At 34.4% G+C, this 17,763-nt stretch overlaps 1 protein-coding gene across 1 annotated transcript in view; it reads left to right on the top strand.

Moving 5' to 3' along the window:
* The window catches only part of FAF1 (Fas associated factor 1), a 325,035-nt gene that overhangs the window by 255,354 nt on the left and 51,918 nt on the right, over positions 1 to 17,763 (top strand). Inside the window, exon 15 of the mRNA XM_037499959.2 lies at positions 2,219 to 2,307. Coding sequence (XP_037355856.1) covers positions 2,219 to 2,307 — 89 coding nt within the window. The remainder of the gene's footprint in view (positions 1 to 2,218; positions 2,308 to 17,763) is intronic.

Raw genomic sequence — 17,763 nt, 5'->3', positions numbered from 1 at the left:
ATCTATAATTACCTATAAAAATACTCCTTCCTCTTCCAACTACATATCACTGTGAGGCCAGATTGGGCAGCTAAGCCAGTATACTGTAACTGGTCTAATGTAAACGTAGACATGAGAATCCAGTTGTATTCTATTAAGCCAGACTTTAAAGAGGATTTGCAAAAAATGTTAAAACAATGCCATTCTTTTCACTATTTTTTTTCCTTTGCAACAGAATCATTTTTGATAAATGATATTTATATTAATATATAATGGATTTACTACTGTTACTTTTAAATGGATTGATAAATGTTTTAATTTATTGAATTTTAATTTCTAACACAACATGTAAATGTTGATAATTATAACCCACATAAAAACATAAATTCCTTGGGATCCTCAGTAGTTTTAAGAGTATAAAGGGGGTCCACAAAACAAAAAGTTTAAAAATCACTTTATTTGGCTATCAAGATTAAGGTTGCCCTGAACTGCATTACTGATATCTTTTCTCTGTATTGCATTATTAAGGATTTTGGTTTAAAATACCTACAAGTCTAGTGTGGCAGTGAGTCCTTATTTTAGGCTTGAAGCATCATTAATGAGCAGGGATTTAAGCCTGAAATTTAGTGGTCATTATGTAGTTACCTGTACAACTATAGTATTTTCCCATTGATGCTTCCAGAATCCTCCATAAAATATTCATGCCTCATATACTACAGCTTGCAAATAAGAAATGAAAATCAGAGATCTGCCTAGTAACAAAATCTATTTTGAAGATACTCCTAAACATGTTGCTACTTGTCATATCTGTTAATATAATTACTAGTGGTTGTATGTGTAAAGCACTTAACATTATCTCTAATCATTCTAAGAACTATACAGAGGTAGTGTTATTTTCATTTTTCATATAAGGGAATTGATCTCTAGAAAGCTATAGTCAGTCACTTATCCATTTACTAAGTGAATATTTGTTAAACTCTTGTCATGTCCTAGGCAACTTCTAGGTACAAGATCACATATCTTGTAAATAGCAGAACTAGGGTTAGAACTAAGACTACACCATCAGTTCTGCTTTTTCACTACCATGACGCCATGCCAAGACTACATACTTTATCTAACTTATTTATTGTAAAAGTAGCATTGACTACCAATGTAGCTTAACTCCATATTGCCAGTGGTCATAAGGAAAGTTGGGAAAAGGATCATGTTAGTCAAGCCCTACTCTGGTAGAATACCAACAAGGATGTTTGCTGTTTGCTGTCCTCTTGGTGACCGTTTCATAATGGGGCAAGAAGGTCCCTTCTCAAACCCTGGAGAAAGACTCACTTTTTTGCCTGCTGGTATAAAGAAAAGAATTACTATCTTTGTGAATTTATCTCTTGTGGATATATCCAAAGAAAATAGTAAAATTTACTGCATTAAGGAATGATATATACAGTGCTATGTTTGTTACGGACTTGGACAGGGAATTAAATAACTTAAGGGAAATCAAACCTTTTAAATACCCTCCTCATAAAGTTTATAGCATAGTTTTAAATACCCTCCTCAAAAAGTTTATAGCATAGTTATTTGAAAGAGGCTGAAAGGGAAAATTATCAATTGGGCAACAAAAGAATTCAATTTTTTTTTTTTTTTTTCAGAAATTGAATTATTATTTCTTTTACCAAAGAATTTTTGGTAATAATTCTAAGTAGTATATTGCAGTAGCAAAGAGGACAGACTTTTGAGTCAGGATCATATGGATTAAAACCCACTTAATCAGTTTGATCTTAGTTGGGGCAGGTTGCTTGACTTCTCATTGTCCTCCTTAAAATCAAACTCATAATAACTCCTTCATGAAATCTTTGTATTGATTAAGTGAGTTAATATATGGATAAGTGCAAAGCCTAACTGCTGGCATATATGACAAATGGTAGTTGTTACTAGTGTTAGGTGTTTTCATAACTTGAAAGAACTTTTGATCCTCCTGACTTGGACAATCTTCTTTATAGTGATAAAAATTCTTATTAGGATATTGTTACCACAGATCTAAATATTCTGAAACTGCAACTGCTATTATATTGCTTTATCTAGTTGAACAGCTTTTCAATAAATACATGAAAGTATTTTAACCAAATATTGGCATATTAGTTTGTAATTTGTTTAGACTGTAGTTATTCCTTACTGATTAATTCTACAATAGCTACATTTTTAAATAATTTCAATAATGTGACATTTGGCGATATCCACATATTTCTAGGTAACACAACAGTGGATGAATTAATGATGAGACTTATGGCTGCAATGGAGATCTTCACAGCCCAACAACAGGAAGATATAAAAGATGAGGTAAGGTAAAAAGTGAAGTGTACCTTTAATGAGATTTTGATAAGATAATTTGTCACATGGTGATGCTTGCTTATGTCATAATTGATAAATAAGGATGATAAGGATGAATTTCTATATTAACAATAGGACTTTTATTCCATTAAGTTTACCGTTCAGTCCTTTCTTTTCATGACCCCAGGACCCAGCAATTTGTTTAACTTTATGGACATTTGTACTTTGCTAATTAGAGGTCAATTTGCAGGAAATGAATTCTAAAGCATGTTTACAGAAAAAACTACAGTCTAGGAAGTCCTGTCTATGATATATGGATTTTTTTCCCTCAATTTTAAGGTTCTCCTAATTTTTAAAAAATGCTGAGATTAATAATAACTACATTTTATATTTTAACATGAAGCTCTGTGAAAATTCGTAAAAGACCTTCCAACCATCTAAGCTGGCAGCCATATTTAGATGATATAGATGACATGAACCTGGAATCTCAAATAAAATGTAATAGAATAGTACCACCAATATTGATAATAATAATGATTAACACTTACTGAATATTTATAATTTACTAGGCACTATGCTAAGTACTTTATATTTATCATCTCCTGCAATCCCCAAAATAACTCTTTGAGGTTGTGTATGAGTCATAGCTCTGGCAGGATGCAGATGACATTTTCAAATGGGGTTATTTGAGAAGAATTTAATAAAGGAACTGTTAATAAAAAGGAAGAAGATTTATGGAAGTCTAACAATAGACACTACACACATCAGGGCTAAAGGGAGCCATTATCACTCTCAGGTTTGAAGGCCTAGAAGAGGGTGCTATATAGAAAGAATTAGTTTTATAGAGGGATATAACCAGCCCTTGGTGATCTGGTAGGGAGGAGACCAGGGAATAATTATCTTCCAAATTCTGATCTCCTGCTACTACCTCCTATTGACCTAACCCAACTCTAAGCTGGCAGGCAAGAAAACTTCCCTGGGCAAAAATTAGATGACGCATGATTCTTGGAGGGCAAGTGGAACATAAACTAGCTCAGATTTGTTACTGTTACCTGCACTTTTCAGATGAGAAAACCAAGGATCAAAAGCTTAATTAAGTTCATTTACCTAAAGTCACACAGCTAGTAAGAGCTATAGTAATCTCAAATAACCATTAGTACTTTATCAAGAAATTTAGATTTAGAAAATAGCCTTAGATGAAATGGGAAACAAATATTAGCATTTGTTAATTTGAGATGGTAAGTTTGCAGACATTTATAAAATTATCCTTTTTATTTTTCTATTTGTTTTTAATTTTTTTAAGATTTATTTATTTATGCAAGAACAGGGGTACAGGCCAGAGGTTGGGGGTGGGGTAAGAGGATTAACCAGAGACAGAGTGGGGAGCAAAACAGGTGGATCTACTGAAATACACTGCTGAGGGGAGCAGCGAGTGAGACAGTCGAGGTCTGCTGCGCCATGTGGGTCACCTCCCTGGCCGGGCATCAAACTCATGCTGCAGTAGCTGTGGATTGCTTCATAGTGCCGATGCTTAACCCCTTGCACCACCAGGGAGGCCCATGTTTTTAATTTTTAAAAAAGATTTCCATAGAGCAAATAAGGGAAAGTTTGATATCTGATAATGATGAAAGGTTTCCAGACATAGTGAGTGTTTCAACAGAATACCCTTTAGCTTTTGCAAATAAGAAACATGTAGACAATTCTAGTATAACTTTATATTTTTGTATTTTACTTTGTTTACTTATATCTCTCTTCCATTAGACTGTGAGCTTCAGAGTAAGAATCAAATTGTATTCACATCTGTAACTCTATCCCCTAACAGTACACCCAGAACAAGGTATTTACTCAATAAATCTTTGCTACATGATTGAAGAAGTGAATGCCTAGAAGAATTTACCTGAAAGTATTCCCTGAAAAAATAATAGCAGATGATAGTGGTATAAAATCTGATGCGTCCACACTAACAGATATTAAAATTTGGAGTGTTATAACTAGTTTAGGGTCCTAATGCTTATTAGGTTTCTTTTGTTGCTATAAAAATGCTAAGTTTGTAATTTTTCTTAATAGTGTTTCATTTACTCTGAAGGAAAGGTAATTGGGTATATGGTAGAAAGATGTTTATCTGTTACTCTAAAAATTGACAGTGACATTTTGAAATAATGAAGTACTGTGCTTAGTTAGGAATTTGTAATAATAGATGTGTTGCCATTCAAGATTACATTTATCCTGGAATCGAGGTATTGATTGACAATAATTCACTAAACACATTCTTCAGACATTTAAATCTTGAGTCTCATTAGTATTAGATTTACAGATTATGCTGTATAATAATATGAATGCACAATATTTGCATGCATATTCCCAGTTCATTCTTTCATCTTAATTTGTGTTCTTTATAATGCATTGGCAAAGAAAATGACTTTAATTCCTTTAATACTGAGCACAAAATTTAATATGAGGGTTACAGGAAAAATCCAAGGCTCCATATAATTGAAATTTTTATTGAAATTTAACCATACGAGGTATTTCTTTCTAAGGATTTCTCTTTGTTTTTAGAGTGTCTTCATGAAAGTTATCGTTCAGGTCATAAGTAGTGTTCTTAAGTAAAGTTTTTCTTACTTTAAAGGCTTCTTTTGGTGTATGGGTAGATCATGATAATTTGGTATCTGGAGTTTGGCAAGAAACATTGTCTCTCATAATTGTGAATTTGCCTTTATTTTTTAAAAATTTAAATAAGATTTTATCTTAAGCTTGCAATTAAAATCAAATTTATGAGCAGTTTTGGAGGATGGCTGCCTAGGCCTAAATTTATTAAACTTAACTTAGATTCAGTTATATCCATAACTTCAGTGATTGCATCATATTAATGCAACCAGAAATACCTATGCTGTATAAAGCTTTTATTAAATAAAACCAAGCCCAAACCTTACTCAGTCTGAAACATTCTTCAGTGGCCCAGAGCGGATTAACCTGTATTGCGCTAATTGTTCTGGCTCTAACCAGGAAGTATAAGTTACATTAGCCACTGTTTTAACACAACGGCCTCTGACTTTATTCATAGCCATTTACGTTAATGTTATTAGTTTGATTTTGTAAATATTTGTTGAGCATCTATCAAATGTATAACACAGGGCTAGTTCTTAGGAACAGAAAGGTTCTTTGCTCTAATTGGAGACTATTGGCAAAGAAAGGATGACAAGGAAAGCAAATAGCCCTACATTATAATATAGCCATGTTTTAGAATTCATTTTTGCTTGCAGTCTGGTTCCAAACAATAGATGCTTTCTTTTTTTTTTTTTAAGATTTATTTTTATTTATTTATTTATTTATACAAGCACTGGGTACAGTCAGAAGCGCGAGAGGGTGAGAGAACTCACCAGAGCCAGAAAGGGGAGCAGAGCAGGCAGAAAGACCGAAGTACATTGCTGAGAGGAGCAGCGGGCGGCAGGAGAGGTCTGCGCACCATGTGGGACCCTCCTCCGGTTGCCGGGGAGCAGGCGGGGATTGAGCCGGCACCGCAGAGGCTGCGGGCAGCTTCGCAACCCAGTGCTCAACCGCTGCGCCACCGGGGAGGCCCCAATAGGTGCTTTCTAACATGCAATTGGATTCAGTTTTTCATATACACTATGTTTTAAGCCATGAGTAGTCTAGAAACCTCTATCAAATTATAGCATTTATTTCCTGATCAATTCATTGTCTAATTTGTTTGTTCATTAATCCACAGTTAAATTATTTAAAATTCTCTATCATAGGAATCAGGATTGCTCCTGTCCAACCTAACCTCTCAGATTAACTTATTTCTGAACAATAGCTCAATAATTGTTGTAATCCAGATACTAGAGATCAGGGCAAATTTCACGGGCAACTATATCATTCTCATTTCTTTGGTAGTGCTGACACTACATTAGCCCTAATTGGGCAAAATATGCTAAAAGGATATTCTCGGCTTATCTTAAAGATTTCTCATATGGAACTTAAAAACTACTGCCACAGCACAGAGAGGGTATGCTTATTAGCTTGTGGCAGCTTTTTGTGTTGCCAAGGGAAATCTTTGGCTTTATTGTCTGCTACATGGAATATGTTAACTTTTTTGTATTAAGCTTTGTCTTAACTGTTTTTTAGCACTCCACTTCTATTCCTTTCCTCTGTTTAAAATCTCACCATTTTTATACCTTTTTTCTTTCCAGAGCTAACAGTGATAAACAGGGTACAGATTGCTGTTTTTTCTTTAGAACAGGAATAAGTCATTACAAGGTAGAGGATTAAAAACAACATCTTTGAGCAAAAACTGAAGCAAAAGTTATAAAACAGACCAACCTTTAAAGGGATCTTTTGCTGTTACTCTTCTAAAATATATATATAGCTGGACTACTTAAAACTTAAAAAAATATGTGTTGGTCAGTTTTTCCTGAAGAAGCTATATGTAAATTTAGATTTGACATTAAAAAACATTTTAAAATATTAACATTGCAATTAAAATGCAAAAGTCATAGAAGATCTAATACACACAGAGAAGTATTTGAGGAGAAAGGGCTAATTGAGTTAATGTTAATGATTAGGGCACTACATGGATAGTCAAGTATGCCACAGAAGCCTTTCTACGGCTAGTTGCTTTCTGCCCAGAAAAAGGGTTCCTTTTTTTATTTTTTGAGATTTAACTGACTTATATTAGTTTCAGGTGTACAATACAGTGACTCAGTATTTGTATTATGAAATGACCACCACAATAAGTCTAGTCTGCATCCATCATCACGCTGTTAAATTTTTTTCTTGTAATGAGAACTTTTTAAATTTACTCTCCTAGCAACTTTCAAATATACAGCATTAGCCATAATCACATGCTGTACATTATAGTCCTGTGACTTATTTATTTTATAACTGAAATTTTATACCTTTTGACTGCCTTCACCCATTTTGCCCAGGCTCCACCAGCCAGCTCTGGCAACTACCACTCTGTTCATTGTATCTATGAGTTCAATTTTGTTTGGTTTTGATTTTATGTTTGTTTGTTTTCTAAGATTTCACATATGAGTAAGATCTTGTGGTATTTGTCTTTCTCTGTCTGACTCATTTCATATAACATTCTGCCCTCAAAGTCCATACATTTTGTTACAATCACAGCATTTCCGTATATGTGTGTGTATGTACACACACACACCTGCACTGCATTTTCTTTACTCATGCACCTGTTCATGGACACAGGTTGTTTCCATGTCTGGCTATTTATTGTAAATAGTGCTGCAGTGAATATGAATATGCATATCTTTTCAATTTCATGTTTTTGTTTCCTTCAGACAGATACCCAGAGTTAGAATTGCTAGATCCTATAGTATTCCTATTTTTAATTTTTTTGATAAATCTTTATACTATTTTCCATGACTGCACCAATTTACATTCTCACCAAGAGTATATAAGGGGGCCTCCCCGGTGGCGCAGCGGTTGAGCACTGGGTTGCGAAGGTGCCTGCGGCCTCTGCAGCGCCGGTTCGATCCCCGGCTGCTCCCCAGCCACCAGAGGAGAATCCCACATGGCGTGCAGACCTCTCCTGCCACCCGCTGCTCCCCTCAGCAGTGTACTTCGGTCCTTCTGCCTGCTCTGCTCCCCACTCTGGCTCTGGTGAATTCTCTCACCCTCCCGCACTTCTGACTATACCCAGTGCATGTATAAACAAAACAAACAAACAAATTAAATAAATAAATAAAACATGCCTCTATTTAAAAAAAAAAAAAAGAGTATATAAGGGTTGTTCCCTTTTCCCCACATCCTCGCCAACACTTGTTAATTCTTGTCTTTTTGATAATAGCTGTTCTAACGGTGTGAGGTGATAACTCAATGTGGTTTTGATTGCATTTTCCTAAAAAGTAATAATGTTGAGTGTCTTTTCTTATACCTACTAGCCATCTGTATGTCTTCTTTGGGAAAATGTCTATTCAGATCTTTTACCCACTTTTTAATTGGATTGTTTTACTATAGAGTTGTATGAGTTCCTTCTATATTTTACGTACTTATGCCTTATTCTGTGATATGATATGCTAATACCCCATTTGGCAGGGTGACTTCATTTTGTTGATGGTTTCCTTTGCTGTGCAACTTTGTACTTTGGTGTAGTTCCACTTATTTATTTTTGCCTTTGTTTCTTTTGCATTTAGTGTCAAATCCAAAATTTCATCAAGACCAATGTTAAGGAGCTTTAGCACCTGTTTTCTTCTGAGAGTTTTATGGCTTCAGGTCTTATGGCAAGTCTTGAACCCATTTTGAGTTAATTTTGGTGTATGATATAAGATAGCAATCCAGTTTCGTTCTTTTGGATGTGCCTGTCCAATTTTCTTAACACATTTATTGAAGTAACTGACCTTTTTCCACTGCATAATCTTCGCTCCTTTGTCAAAATTCATTGACCAAATAAGCATGGGTTTATTTTTGGGCTCTCTCTTCTGTTCCATTGATGAATGTATCAGTTTCTATGTCAGTACTCTACCGTTTTGCTTATTTGTAATCTAGTTTAAAATTAAGGAGCATGATGTCTCTAGTTTTGTTGTTCTTTCTCAGGAGTGCTTGGACTATTTGGAGTCTGTTGTGGTTCCATACAAATTTTAGGATTTATTTTTCTATTTTTGTGAAAATGCCATTGGGATTTTAATAGTGATTGCATAGAAGTCGCATTTGCTTTGGGTAATATAAACATTTTAACAATATTAGATCTTTCAGTTCACGAACACAGACTTGCTTTCATTACTATCTTATAGGTTTCAGTGTAAAGGTCTTTCACCCTTTTGGTTAAACTTATTCATTAGGCATTTTATTCTATTTTATGTAATTGTAAATGGTATTGTTTTCTTAATTTCTCTTTCCAGTAGTTCATTGTTAGTGTGGAGAAATACAACTGATTTTTGTGTGTTGGATAGGTATACTGAAACTTTACTGAATTTGTTTTTTAGTTTTTAGATTTTGGTGGAATTCTTAGGAATATATAGAATGACATTTGTAAACAGACAACTTACTTCTTCCTTTTAAGTTTGGATAAGTTTTATTCATTTTCCTTGACTGATTGCTCTGTCTCGGACTTCCAATATGATGTTGAATAAAACTAGCAAGAGAGGTCTTCCTTGTCCTATTACTGATTACTTAGAAGAACTTGTCAACTTACCATCATTGAGTAATACATCAACTGTGAGCTTGTTATTTATGGCCTTTATTATGTTGAAGTACACATTTCCTCTGTACCCACTTTGTTGAGAGTTTTTGTCAAAAACGGATATTAAATTTTGTCAAGTGCTTTTTCTTGATCTATTGCGATGATCATATGATCTCTCTCAATCCTTCATTTTCTTAGTGTAGTATATTGCGTTGATTGAATTGCAGTTATTGCACCATCCTTGCACCCTAGAAGTCCTACTTGATAGTGTTGTATGAAACTTTTATTGTGTTATTGAATTCAGTGTGCTAATATTTGTCGAAGGATATTGGTCTACAGCTGATTTTGTCGCTAGGGTAATGCTGGCCTTGTGTAAAATTAGTTTGAATATGTTACCTCCTCTTCTTTTTATGGAAGAGTTTTAGAAGAATTGTTGTTAGTTCTTTAAATATTGGGTAGGATTGAACAAGGGAAGCCATTTGATCTTGGAATTATGTTTGTTGGGAGGTTTATTGATTACTGATTCAGTATTCTTACTAGTAATCACTAGTCATTAGGCAAATGCAAATCAAAACCACAGTAAGATACCACTTTATACCAAGTACAATGACTAGAATCAAAAAGTCAGGTAACAGGCATATTGGTGAGGCTGAATGCTTATAAACTGCTGGTGGGAATGTAAGATGATAGATCTACTTTGGAAAACAGTATGGCAGTTCCTCAAAGTTTTAAACATAGTTATGTGGTCCAGCAATTCCACTCTTAATTATAAGAGAAATAAAAAGAACGTCTATACAAAAATGTACACGTCAATATTTATAGCAACATTATTCATGTTGCTATACATGAATAGCATCAAAGGACAAATGATACAGGACACTTTATCACATAAAGTGAAGTATTATTTGGCCATAAAAAGAAATGGAATCTTGATACATGCTTCAATATCAGATGAATCTTGAAAATTTGTAAAGTGAAATAAGCCAGTCACAAGAAGACCACATATATGAATCTGTTCAGATGAAAGTCCAGACTAGGAAAATCCATAAAGTCAGAAAGTAGAATTGTGGTTGATGAAGGTTGGGAAGGTGGTCAAGGTCTTTAGTGGGTTGGGAGTATAGGAGGGAGATAACTAAAGGGTATGTGGTTTCTTTTGGATGAGATAAAGATGTCCTAAAGCTAAGTATGGTAATAGTTGCACATGTCTATGAATATATCAGAACCATCAAATTATATATATCAAATGCGTAAAATGTATGATAATGCATAAATCATATCTTAATAAAGATATGATTTTAGTTTTTTTAAAACTAAAACTCAACAAGAAGATCATGATTAGTCACATGAAAAAGATTGCATGAGAATGTCAATCCAAACACTGATCTACTAAATGAATTAGCTGGTAATTAGTATATCCCTCAAATTTTGATATGGTGTATGCTTTCTGTAAATAATTTTTTCTAATTTTCATGATATAGTTATTACTCCCATTTTATTGAGGAGGAAACTGAGGCTTGTAGAAGTTAAATAATTTGCCTATGGTTATACAACCTTGTGAAAATCAGAATGCATACTTAACATGCTTTTCATCCATTATGACTTCTTGTAAAGCTGAGTCACATTTACATTAAAGATTAATGGAATAACCAAGCAATGCTCTTACCAAGATTAGGTAGAATCAGGGTGACTGACTTTAAGAATAGGTCAGACATTCACAAATTCCAAGGATCATATTCATCAGAGTAGAATAAGGCAGTTTGTCATAACTGTCTACTTTCACGCATGAAGTAATGCGCACTGTTAAAAAGTTATATCCACACCCTGTTTATTTATACATGTTGCTCTTAAAGTGCCTAATGATAGATCAGTTCATCCATGCTTGACACCTCAGGGTAAAATTTAATAATTTGTCATATGTGAAACTAATGTAAAGAGATTTATGCCTCATCATTGGCATTAGAGTTCAAAACACCTGTTTAGAGCCATCCTTTTACATTTTCTGTTCTTTTGCCTGAGGTGGAAAACTTCTTTGTGGATTACAGTAACACTTTTTGACAAGCTTAGACTAAGTGGAGCTGCCTTGTAATGACAGAACACAATTGATGAGGTCTCAGTAATGCATTTTTTTTAATTTGGGCTGTCAACATTTATTAAAGGTGCTCATTGTTTAACAGTTGTTTAACCTGTCTACTTTTTGTTTTTAATAACAGTATAGTCTAACAAATCATCTTTATTTTTCTAGTTATACAATATTAACTAGCTTTGTAGGTAATATATAATATATTTAGTTTTTGTATTTTCTTTGTATACCGTTGTTTTAAAAGTATATGTCTTAGTGTTCTCTAAATAATTAAAACCGTCTGCTTCTTCTAAAGTTTTTTTAAGTGTACATTGAGACCTTCTAGTGTCATAAACCTGACAGGTACCTAAAGAAAGTGTTAACTGAGACTCTCTTAAGTCAAATCCATTTAAAAGACTCAGAAGAAACTTTCCTTGTCCTAATATTATACTAATTTAAGTCACTCTCATAGTCCTCGTGAATTTTCCTTTCCCTCTAGGCAATATGTGGATATGTTTGTGAGAAGAAATTGGGAATTGAAAGTACCTGTGCATTCTACCTTTGCCTTGAATTTGTTTGCTACCAAATAAATATGTTTGCTGACAGATTGAGGATTTACCACTGGTTGTTTCTAAAGAAGCTTAAAAAATAAAAGTGAGAGACCACTTTGTATCTATAGTTGGAAAGCTAAAACAGAAAAGTTACAAGCGTAGTTTATTATATGATCTAGAAGAATTCAGACAGAATGATTCTTAAAGTCAAGAGAAACTTCTCTGTAGAGGTAAGATTTAATCTGGAAAGGTTAGTACAATTTACATGTTCAGAGGTAAGAGGAGAGAGAATTGCCATGTGAGGAAAGTATGAGCAAAAGAATAGTGTAAAGAAGTTGGAGGCCTCCCCAGTGGCGCAGCGGATTAAGCACAGTGCTGTGAAGCTGTCCATAGCCTCTGCAGCACGGGTTCAATTCCCAGCCGGCCAGGGAGGTTCCAATATGGGGTGGCATCAGGGAGATTCCCATATGGCATGGCAGACCTCTTCTGTAGCACCCGCTGCCCCCCTCAGCGGTGCTTTCAGTCTGTCTGCCTGTTCTGCTCCCCACTCTGTCTCTAGTGAATCCTCTCACCCTCCTATGCCTCTGGCCTGTACCCCAGCTATTGTATAAATAAAAAATAAAACTTAAAAAAAAAAAAGTTGAAGTCATGTTAGTCCAGTTTATATAAAGCAGATAATTTGTGTTTAGAAATAACAAAAAATTCAGCTACCTTCCATTAGCATTTTTAATGTCACTTATCTTTTCAAATTACTCTTCTGATTTTTTTTTTATGCCTTACTTGGGGAATTGTGAGAACTTTCTGGCACCTTTTTTTCTAGTTACAAATTTACTTTAACTCCAATTACCTGTCCTGCTCCAAACAAGTAATTGCAATATAATGTAAAAATATAGCAGTGGCATTAAATACAAAGTACAGAGGTGCACAAAATAGTGTAAAAATGAAGCAGTGACATTAAATACAAAGTACAGGAGTGACACAAATACTCAAAGGAAGAAATATTTTAGTCTTGAAAGATGAAACATAGACATCCAGGTAAACCACCATTAATTTTTTGTTTGGCTACCTAAACATATTTTTATTAAGGATTTTCTATACTCCCATGTTGTGCTATACACTAGTAGAGATATGAGTGTCCTTTAAATATTCAGTCACATATAAACAGAAGATTACAGTATAATGATAGAATTTCCATGCGAAGGTGTTTGTGGGATGTGAAACCTGCTGGTCAGAATTAGAAAAAAAGGTAGTCATATATACCTCCCCATTTCTATTATGTTTATCTTATCTATGCAGACCATTTTTACCATAAAACACAACAAAGTTAGTGAAAGTAAAGAAATGATTCTCCACACTTCCAAATTTTTGTTGTTATTAGGGGTTTATGTGTTTTTAATGTCTGGAGATACATATATATATAAATGAAAAGCATTCTAGAGAAAATTTGAACAGACTAGAGAAAACTTAATAAAGGATTTACTTTTGGAATTCTCATCTATGTACCATTGTTTTATTGAAGCAATTCACTGCTTAAGTGCTAAAATACTCATAACAGCTTTGTACAGCTTTGGAAACTTGGATTAAGGATGTTTAATACTCTTTAGTTAGAAAAGAGAATACTTTTAACTGCCTGATGCATAACAACTGGAACTCTCATTCATTGTTGATATAAATACAAAGTGATTCAGTCACTCTGAAAAACTGACAGTTTCCCAGAAAGTTAGACATACAAACCAGCAATCTCATTCCTAAGTATTATTCAAGAAATATAAGAACTTATGTTCTTATAAAAACCTATATATGAATGTTCATAAAAGCGCTATTTATAATTGCCAAACCTGGAAATAACTCAAATGTCCTTCATTGTCCTTCAGTTCACCTTCAGTAAGTGAATGAATAAATATACTATATTACATCCATGCCATAAAATACTACAATAAAAAGGAACTGGTTATTAATAACATATAACAATGTGGATGTATTGCAAAGGCATATGCTTAGTGACAGATAAAAGTCAGTCTCTAAAGGTTACATACTGTTTAATTCTATTACATGATATTTTTTAAAAAACGAAAGTATAGAGATATGAAACTGATCATTGGTTTCCAGGGGTTAGGACTCTGGATACTGTGTAACTCTAAAGGGATAGCAGAAGAGATTTGGGGTGAGGGGAGGGGGGAATAATCATATGTTCTATGTTTCTATGTTCTGATTTTGGTGGTGATTACATAAATCTATTCTTGTGTTAAAATTCATGAAGTATACCAAAAAGAGTACATTTTACTGGGTGTTTAAAAATGAGGCTAAACTCAAGGAAAACAAACACTTCACAGAATGACTTGACAGTGGCCTTTAGCAAAACGATATTGTTTTTAATTTATTTTTTTAAAGATTTATTTATTTATACATACAAGAACTGGGGTACAGGCCAGAGTTTTGGGGGGTAAGAGGATTCACCAGAGACAGGGTAGGGAACAGAACAGGAGATCGACTGAAATACACTGCTTAGGGGAGTAGCAGGCGAGTCAGGAGAGGTCTGCTGCGCCATGTGGGTCACCTCCCTGTCCGGGGATCGAACTTGTGCTGTAGTGGCTGCAGTGAGCTTCATAGGTTGCGTCTTAACCCCTTGTGCCACCAGGGAGGCCTGTTTTTTAATTTATATTACTAACTTTTAGGGTGCCTATGATAATAACATTTACTGAATCTCTTAGGCATAAGACTAGGTCATTTGCATTCCTACTCTAAATTCTTCAAGACAGTGTTACTATCCCCATTTTTACATAAGCGAAAACTGACACAAAGCGCTAAAGGATTTTCCCAAGCCAGATACTAATTAGGAAAAAAAAAAATCTTGTTTTATGCACAACAGTTGGGATTGTACTAACTTGACCAGTATTGACTGGGCCACTGGATTAGCAGTTCCCAAAAGTGTGGTGCAGTGGCTACTAGCAACACAGTCACCAGGGGAGCTTGTTTAAAATGCATGTTCCTGGCCTCTGACCTATTGAGTCACTTTCCAGTTTTCTCTTGTATATAGTGGGGATAATAATAGTATGTCCCTACCTACTATGCATGTTTTAAGGATTAAAGGTAATAGATGTACAGCAGGTAAGGATAGCATAACATCTCTTATAATAGTGCCTATATTTAGTAAGTAGTGTATATCTACTGTTGTTTTTCCTCTAGCTGAGGTAAAAGAAACTTTAGAAATCATTTGCTATGAACTTCTTTATCCTACAGTTGAGGAAACTGCAACCTTTATAAGTAGTTTGTTTAAGATGACCAATACAGAGTCAGACTTTTTGTTATTTTTTTCTGCTTTCAGTGTTACTTTCTCTTAATTAAAATTAAATATTCTCTTGTGATGGGCCATTCAATAGATATGTAGGAGTTGGGGGAAAAGACTTCAAATGGTCTTGAATTTTAGCTTTTTGTATAAAATAATTATTCTGTGTGCTTTTGGTAAAAAAAAAAATGCTGCCTTAAATATTCTTTTTCATGAAATTCTCATATCATGTGAATGTGTATATAGTTGATTAAACTACTTTAGCCATTGTAAAGGGTTCACTCCAATGAAAAGATACACTAGCATAACTGTGTAAAGTACAAAGCATACAGCTCATGGGATCTATTGACTACATATATTCCAGGTGTAACAGAAACAAAGGACATGTGCTTTGTAGTCCTCAACTAGTTTATCCATGCATAGCAGTAGACTCAGTTTTGCAACCAACCTAAAGTATTTGTTACCATCTCTTATCTGGGAAGTGGGTGAAATATTCTAAACAGCTTTTTTAATCCAAATATCAACTTAAATGTATAGCTATAGCTATCTAATTACTGTTTACTAAGAAATCGTAGCATTTCTCTTTGAAAGTAAGGACCAGCCAACCATGGACATCAATCCTTCATATGCTTAAGCGTCCTTTCATATTTGCTTCTTAAAACAACAGTGTGCTGTCAAGAAAAGAACTAACAAATACCTGCCTGCTCATTCCCTCACTCCACTTTAGAGAACTACTCATTCCCCATTCATTTGCTTTCTCTTTAACCATTGTACACATTATACTGGTAAAATTTTTGCTCTGCATTTCAGTCCAACAGAAATTCAGTGCCCACTGTGTGTCAGGCTACACTGGGTGCAGTGAGCTTGCTACATCTATCTAAAATGAACCCTCAATACATGAAGCAATTAGAAAATAATTAGATTCAAGAGTAGGAGACATAGTCCACATACATGTGGAATAGAAGGAAGTTAGTTCCAAAGATTAAGAGGTGAGGATAACCTGGAGGAACCTGAAGAGAAATATGGCTTGAATTAGACCCTGGGTAACTGGAAAGGAAGTCTTGCCTGAAAGTAGCTCAGTGTCTCATGAGAGGCAGCTTCAGGTTAGTGATTTAAGAGCTTTAGGTGCTGTATGCCTGAATTCAAGTCCTAACTCCAGCACTAAGCAGTTGTTTAACCTTGAGAAAAGTCTCTTAATTTCTTTATGCCTCAGTTTCCTCAATAGTTATTTGACATAAATAAATTAGTTGATACAGTTCTTAGATTGGTACCTGACATCTAGTAAGTACTCACAAAATAGTTTCTGTAGTAATACAAACTAAGATAATAATGACTTATAAACTGAGTTTGGAAGAATGAATAGGAAGTAGTCATTTGAACTGAAGAGGAAGTACATTGAAGCAATGCAGAAATGAGATACAGCTTGGAGATGTAGACATGTGAGAAGTGACAAGTAATTCAATCAAACAAGAAGGTTTTAGCAGAGGGAAGGGAGGAGAAAAAAGATGAAAATCTACACTGGGACCTGTCTTAAAGATACTTCTAAGTCTTGCTGTAATAGAGCCTTAAACTACGGCAGTTAAGATTCATCACTTCTTTTAAGCAGAAAAATGAGATCATTAGATTTATAACTTAGGTAACTAATTCTGATGACTAATCTATTTGCTCATCACTTGGCTCATATCTTTATCATAGTCTTTGTGTTGTTTTAATTTATATGTTATGGTATTGTCTTTAAGAGGAATAGTGCTTTTCAAAGTATGGTCCATTGAGCACATATTTATTACAAAAGCAGATTTTTGAGCATCCGCACTAGACCTACTGAATCAGAATCTGTGTAGAAGGGCCAGAAAATCTGTATTTAAGTTTCCCATTCTTGATCTTAGCCAGAAGCCTGAGAAGTGATAATGTTTCCTATATAATAAGTGATTCCTTGGTATCTTAAGTTAAGAAACATTGATTTCATGGAAAAAGCATAGACTTGATCAACAGACCTATATATAAAAGCCAATTCAGCTTCTTGCAAGCTATACAACACAGGAAAATTATGTAGCCAATTTGAATCTCAGTTTCCCCATCTGGCAAGTAGATATAATAACATTTATTTCATTGCAGTTTCGTTTAATTGTAAGGATGAAGAAAGTAACAGCCCATATAAAATGACTAGCCCATAATGGGCCTTCATCTATATTGGCTGTCTTCCCAAACTTATGCATCTGTCTCCCCAAACTTTACAACTAGTGAGAGGAGAAAACTGTCTTAGTTACCTTATTGTTTCCAGTTCCTAATACAGCCTAACATAGTAGGTGTGCATATATATTTTTTTTTTTTTATATATATTTTTTTAATGTGCAAGTAAATGAATGGATAAATTATATAGGAAGGAACTATTAAGAGGCTATGCCATAGTCCAGGCAAGAGGTGACAAGGGTCT

The sequence above is a fragment of the Talpa occidentalis genome, unplaced genomic scaffold (assembly GCF_014898055.3).
Source record: "Talpa occidentalis isolate TD23 unplaced genomic scaffold, MPIMG_talOcc4v2.1 talOcc4.9, whole genome shotgun sequence".
Taxonomy (NCBI): Eukaryota; Metazoa; Chordata; class Mammalia; order Eulipotyphla; family Talpidae; genus Talpa; species Talpa occidentalis.
Note: the sequence above shows the minus strand (reverse complement) of the source record. Positions and strands in the feature narration are given on the sequence as shown.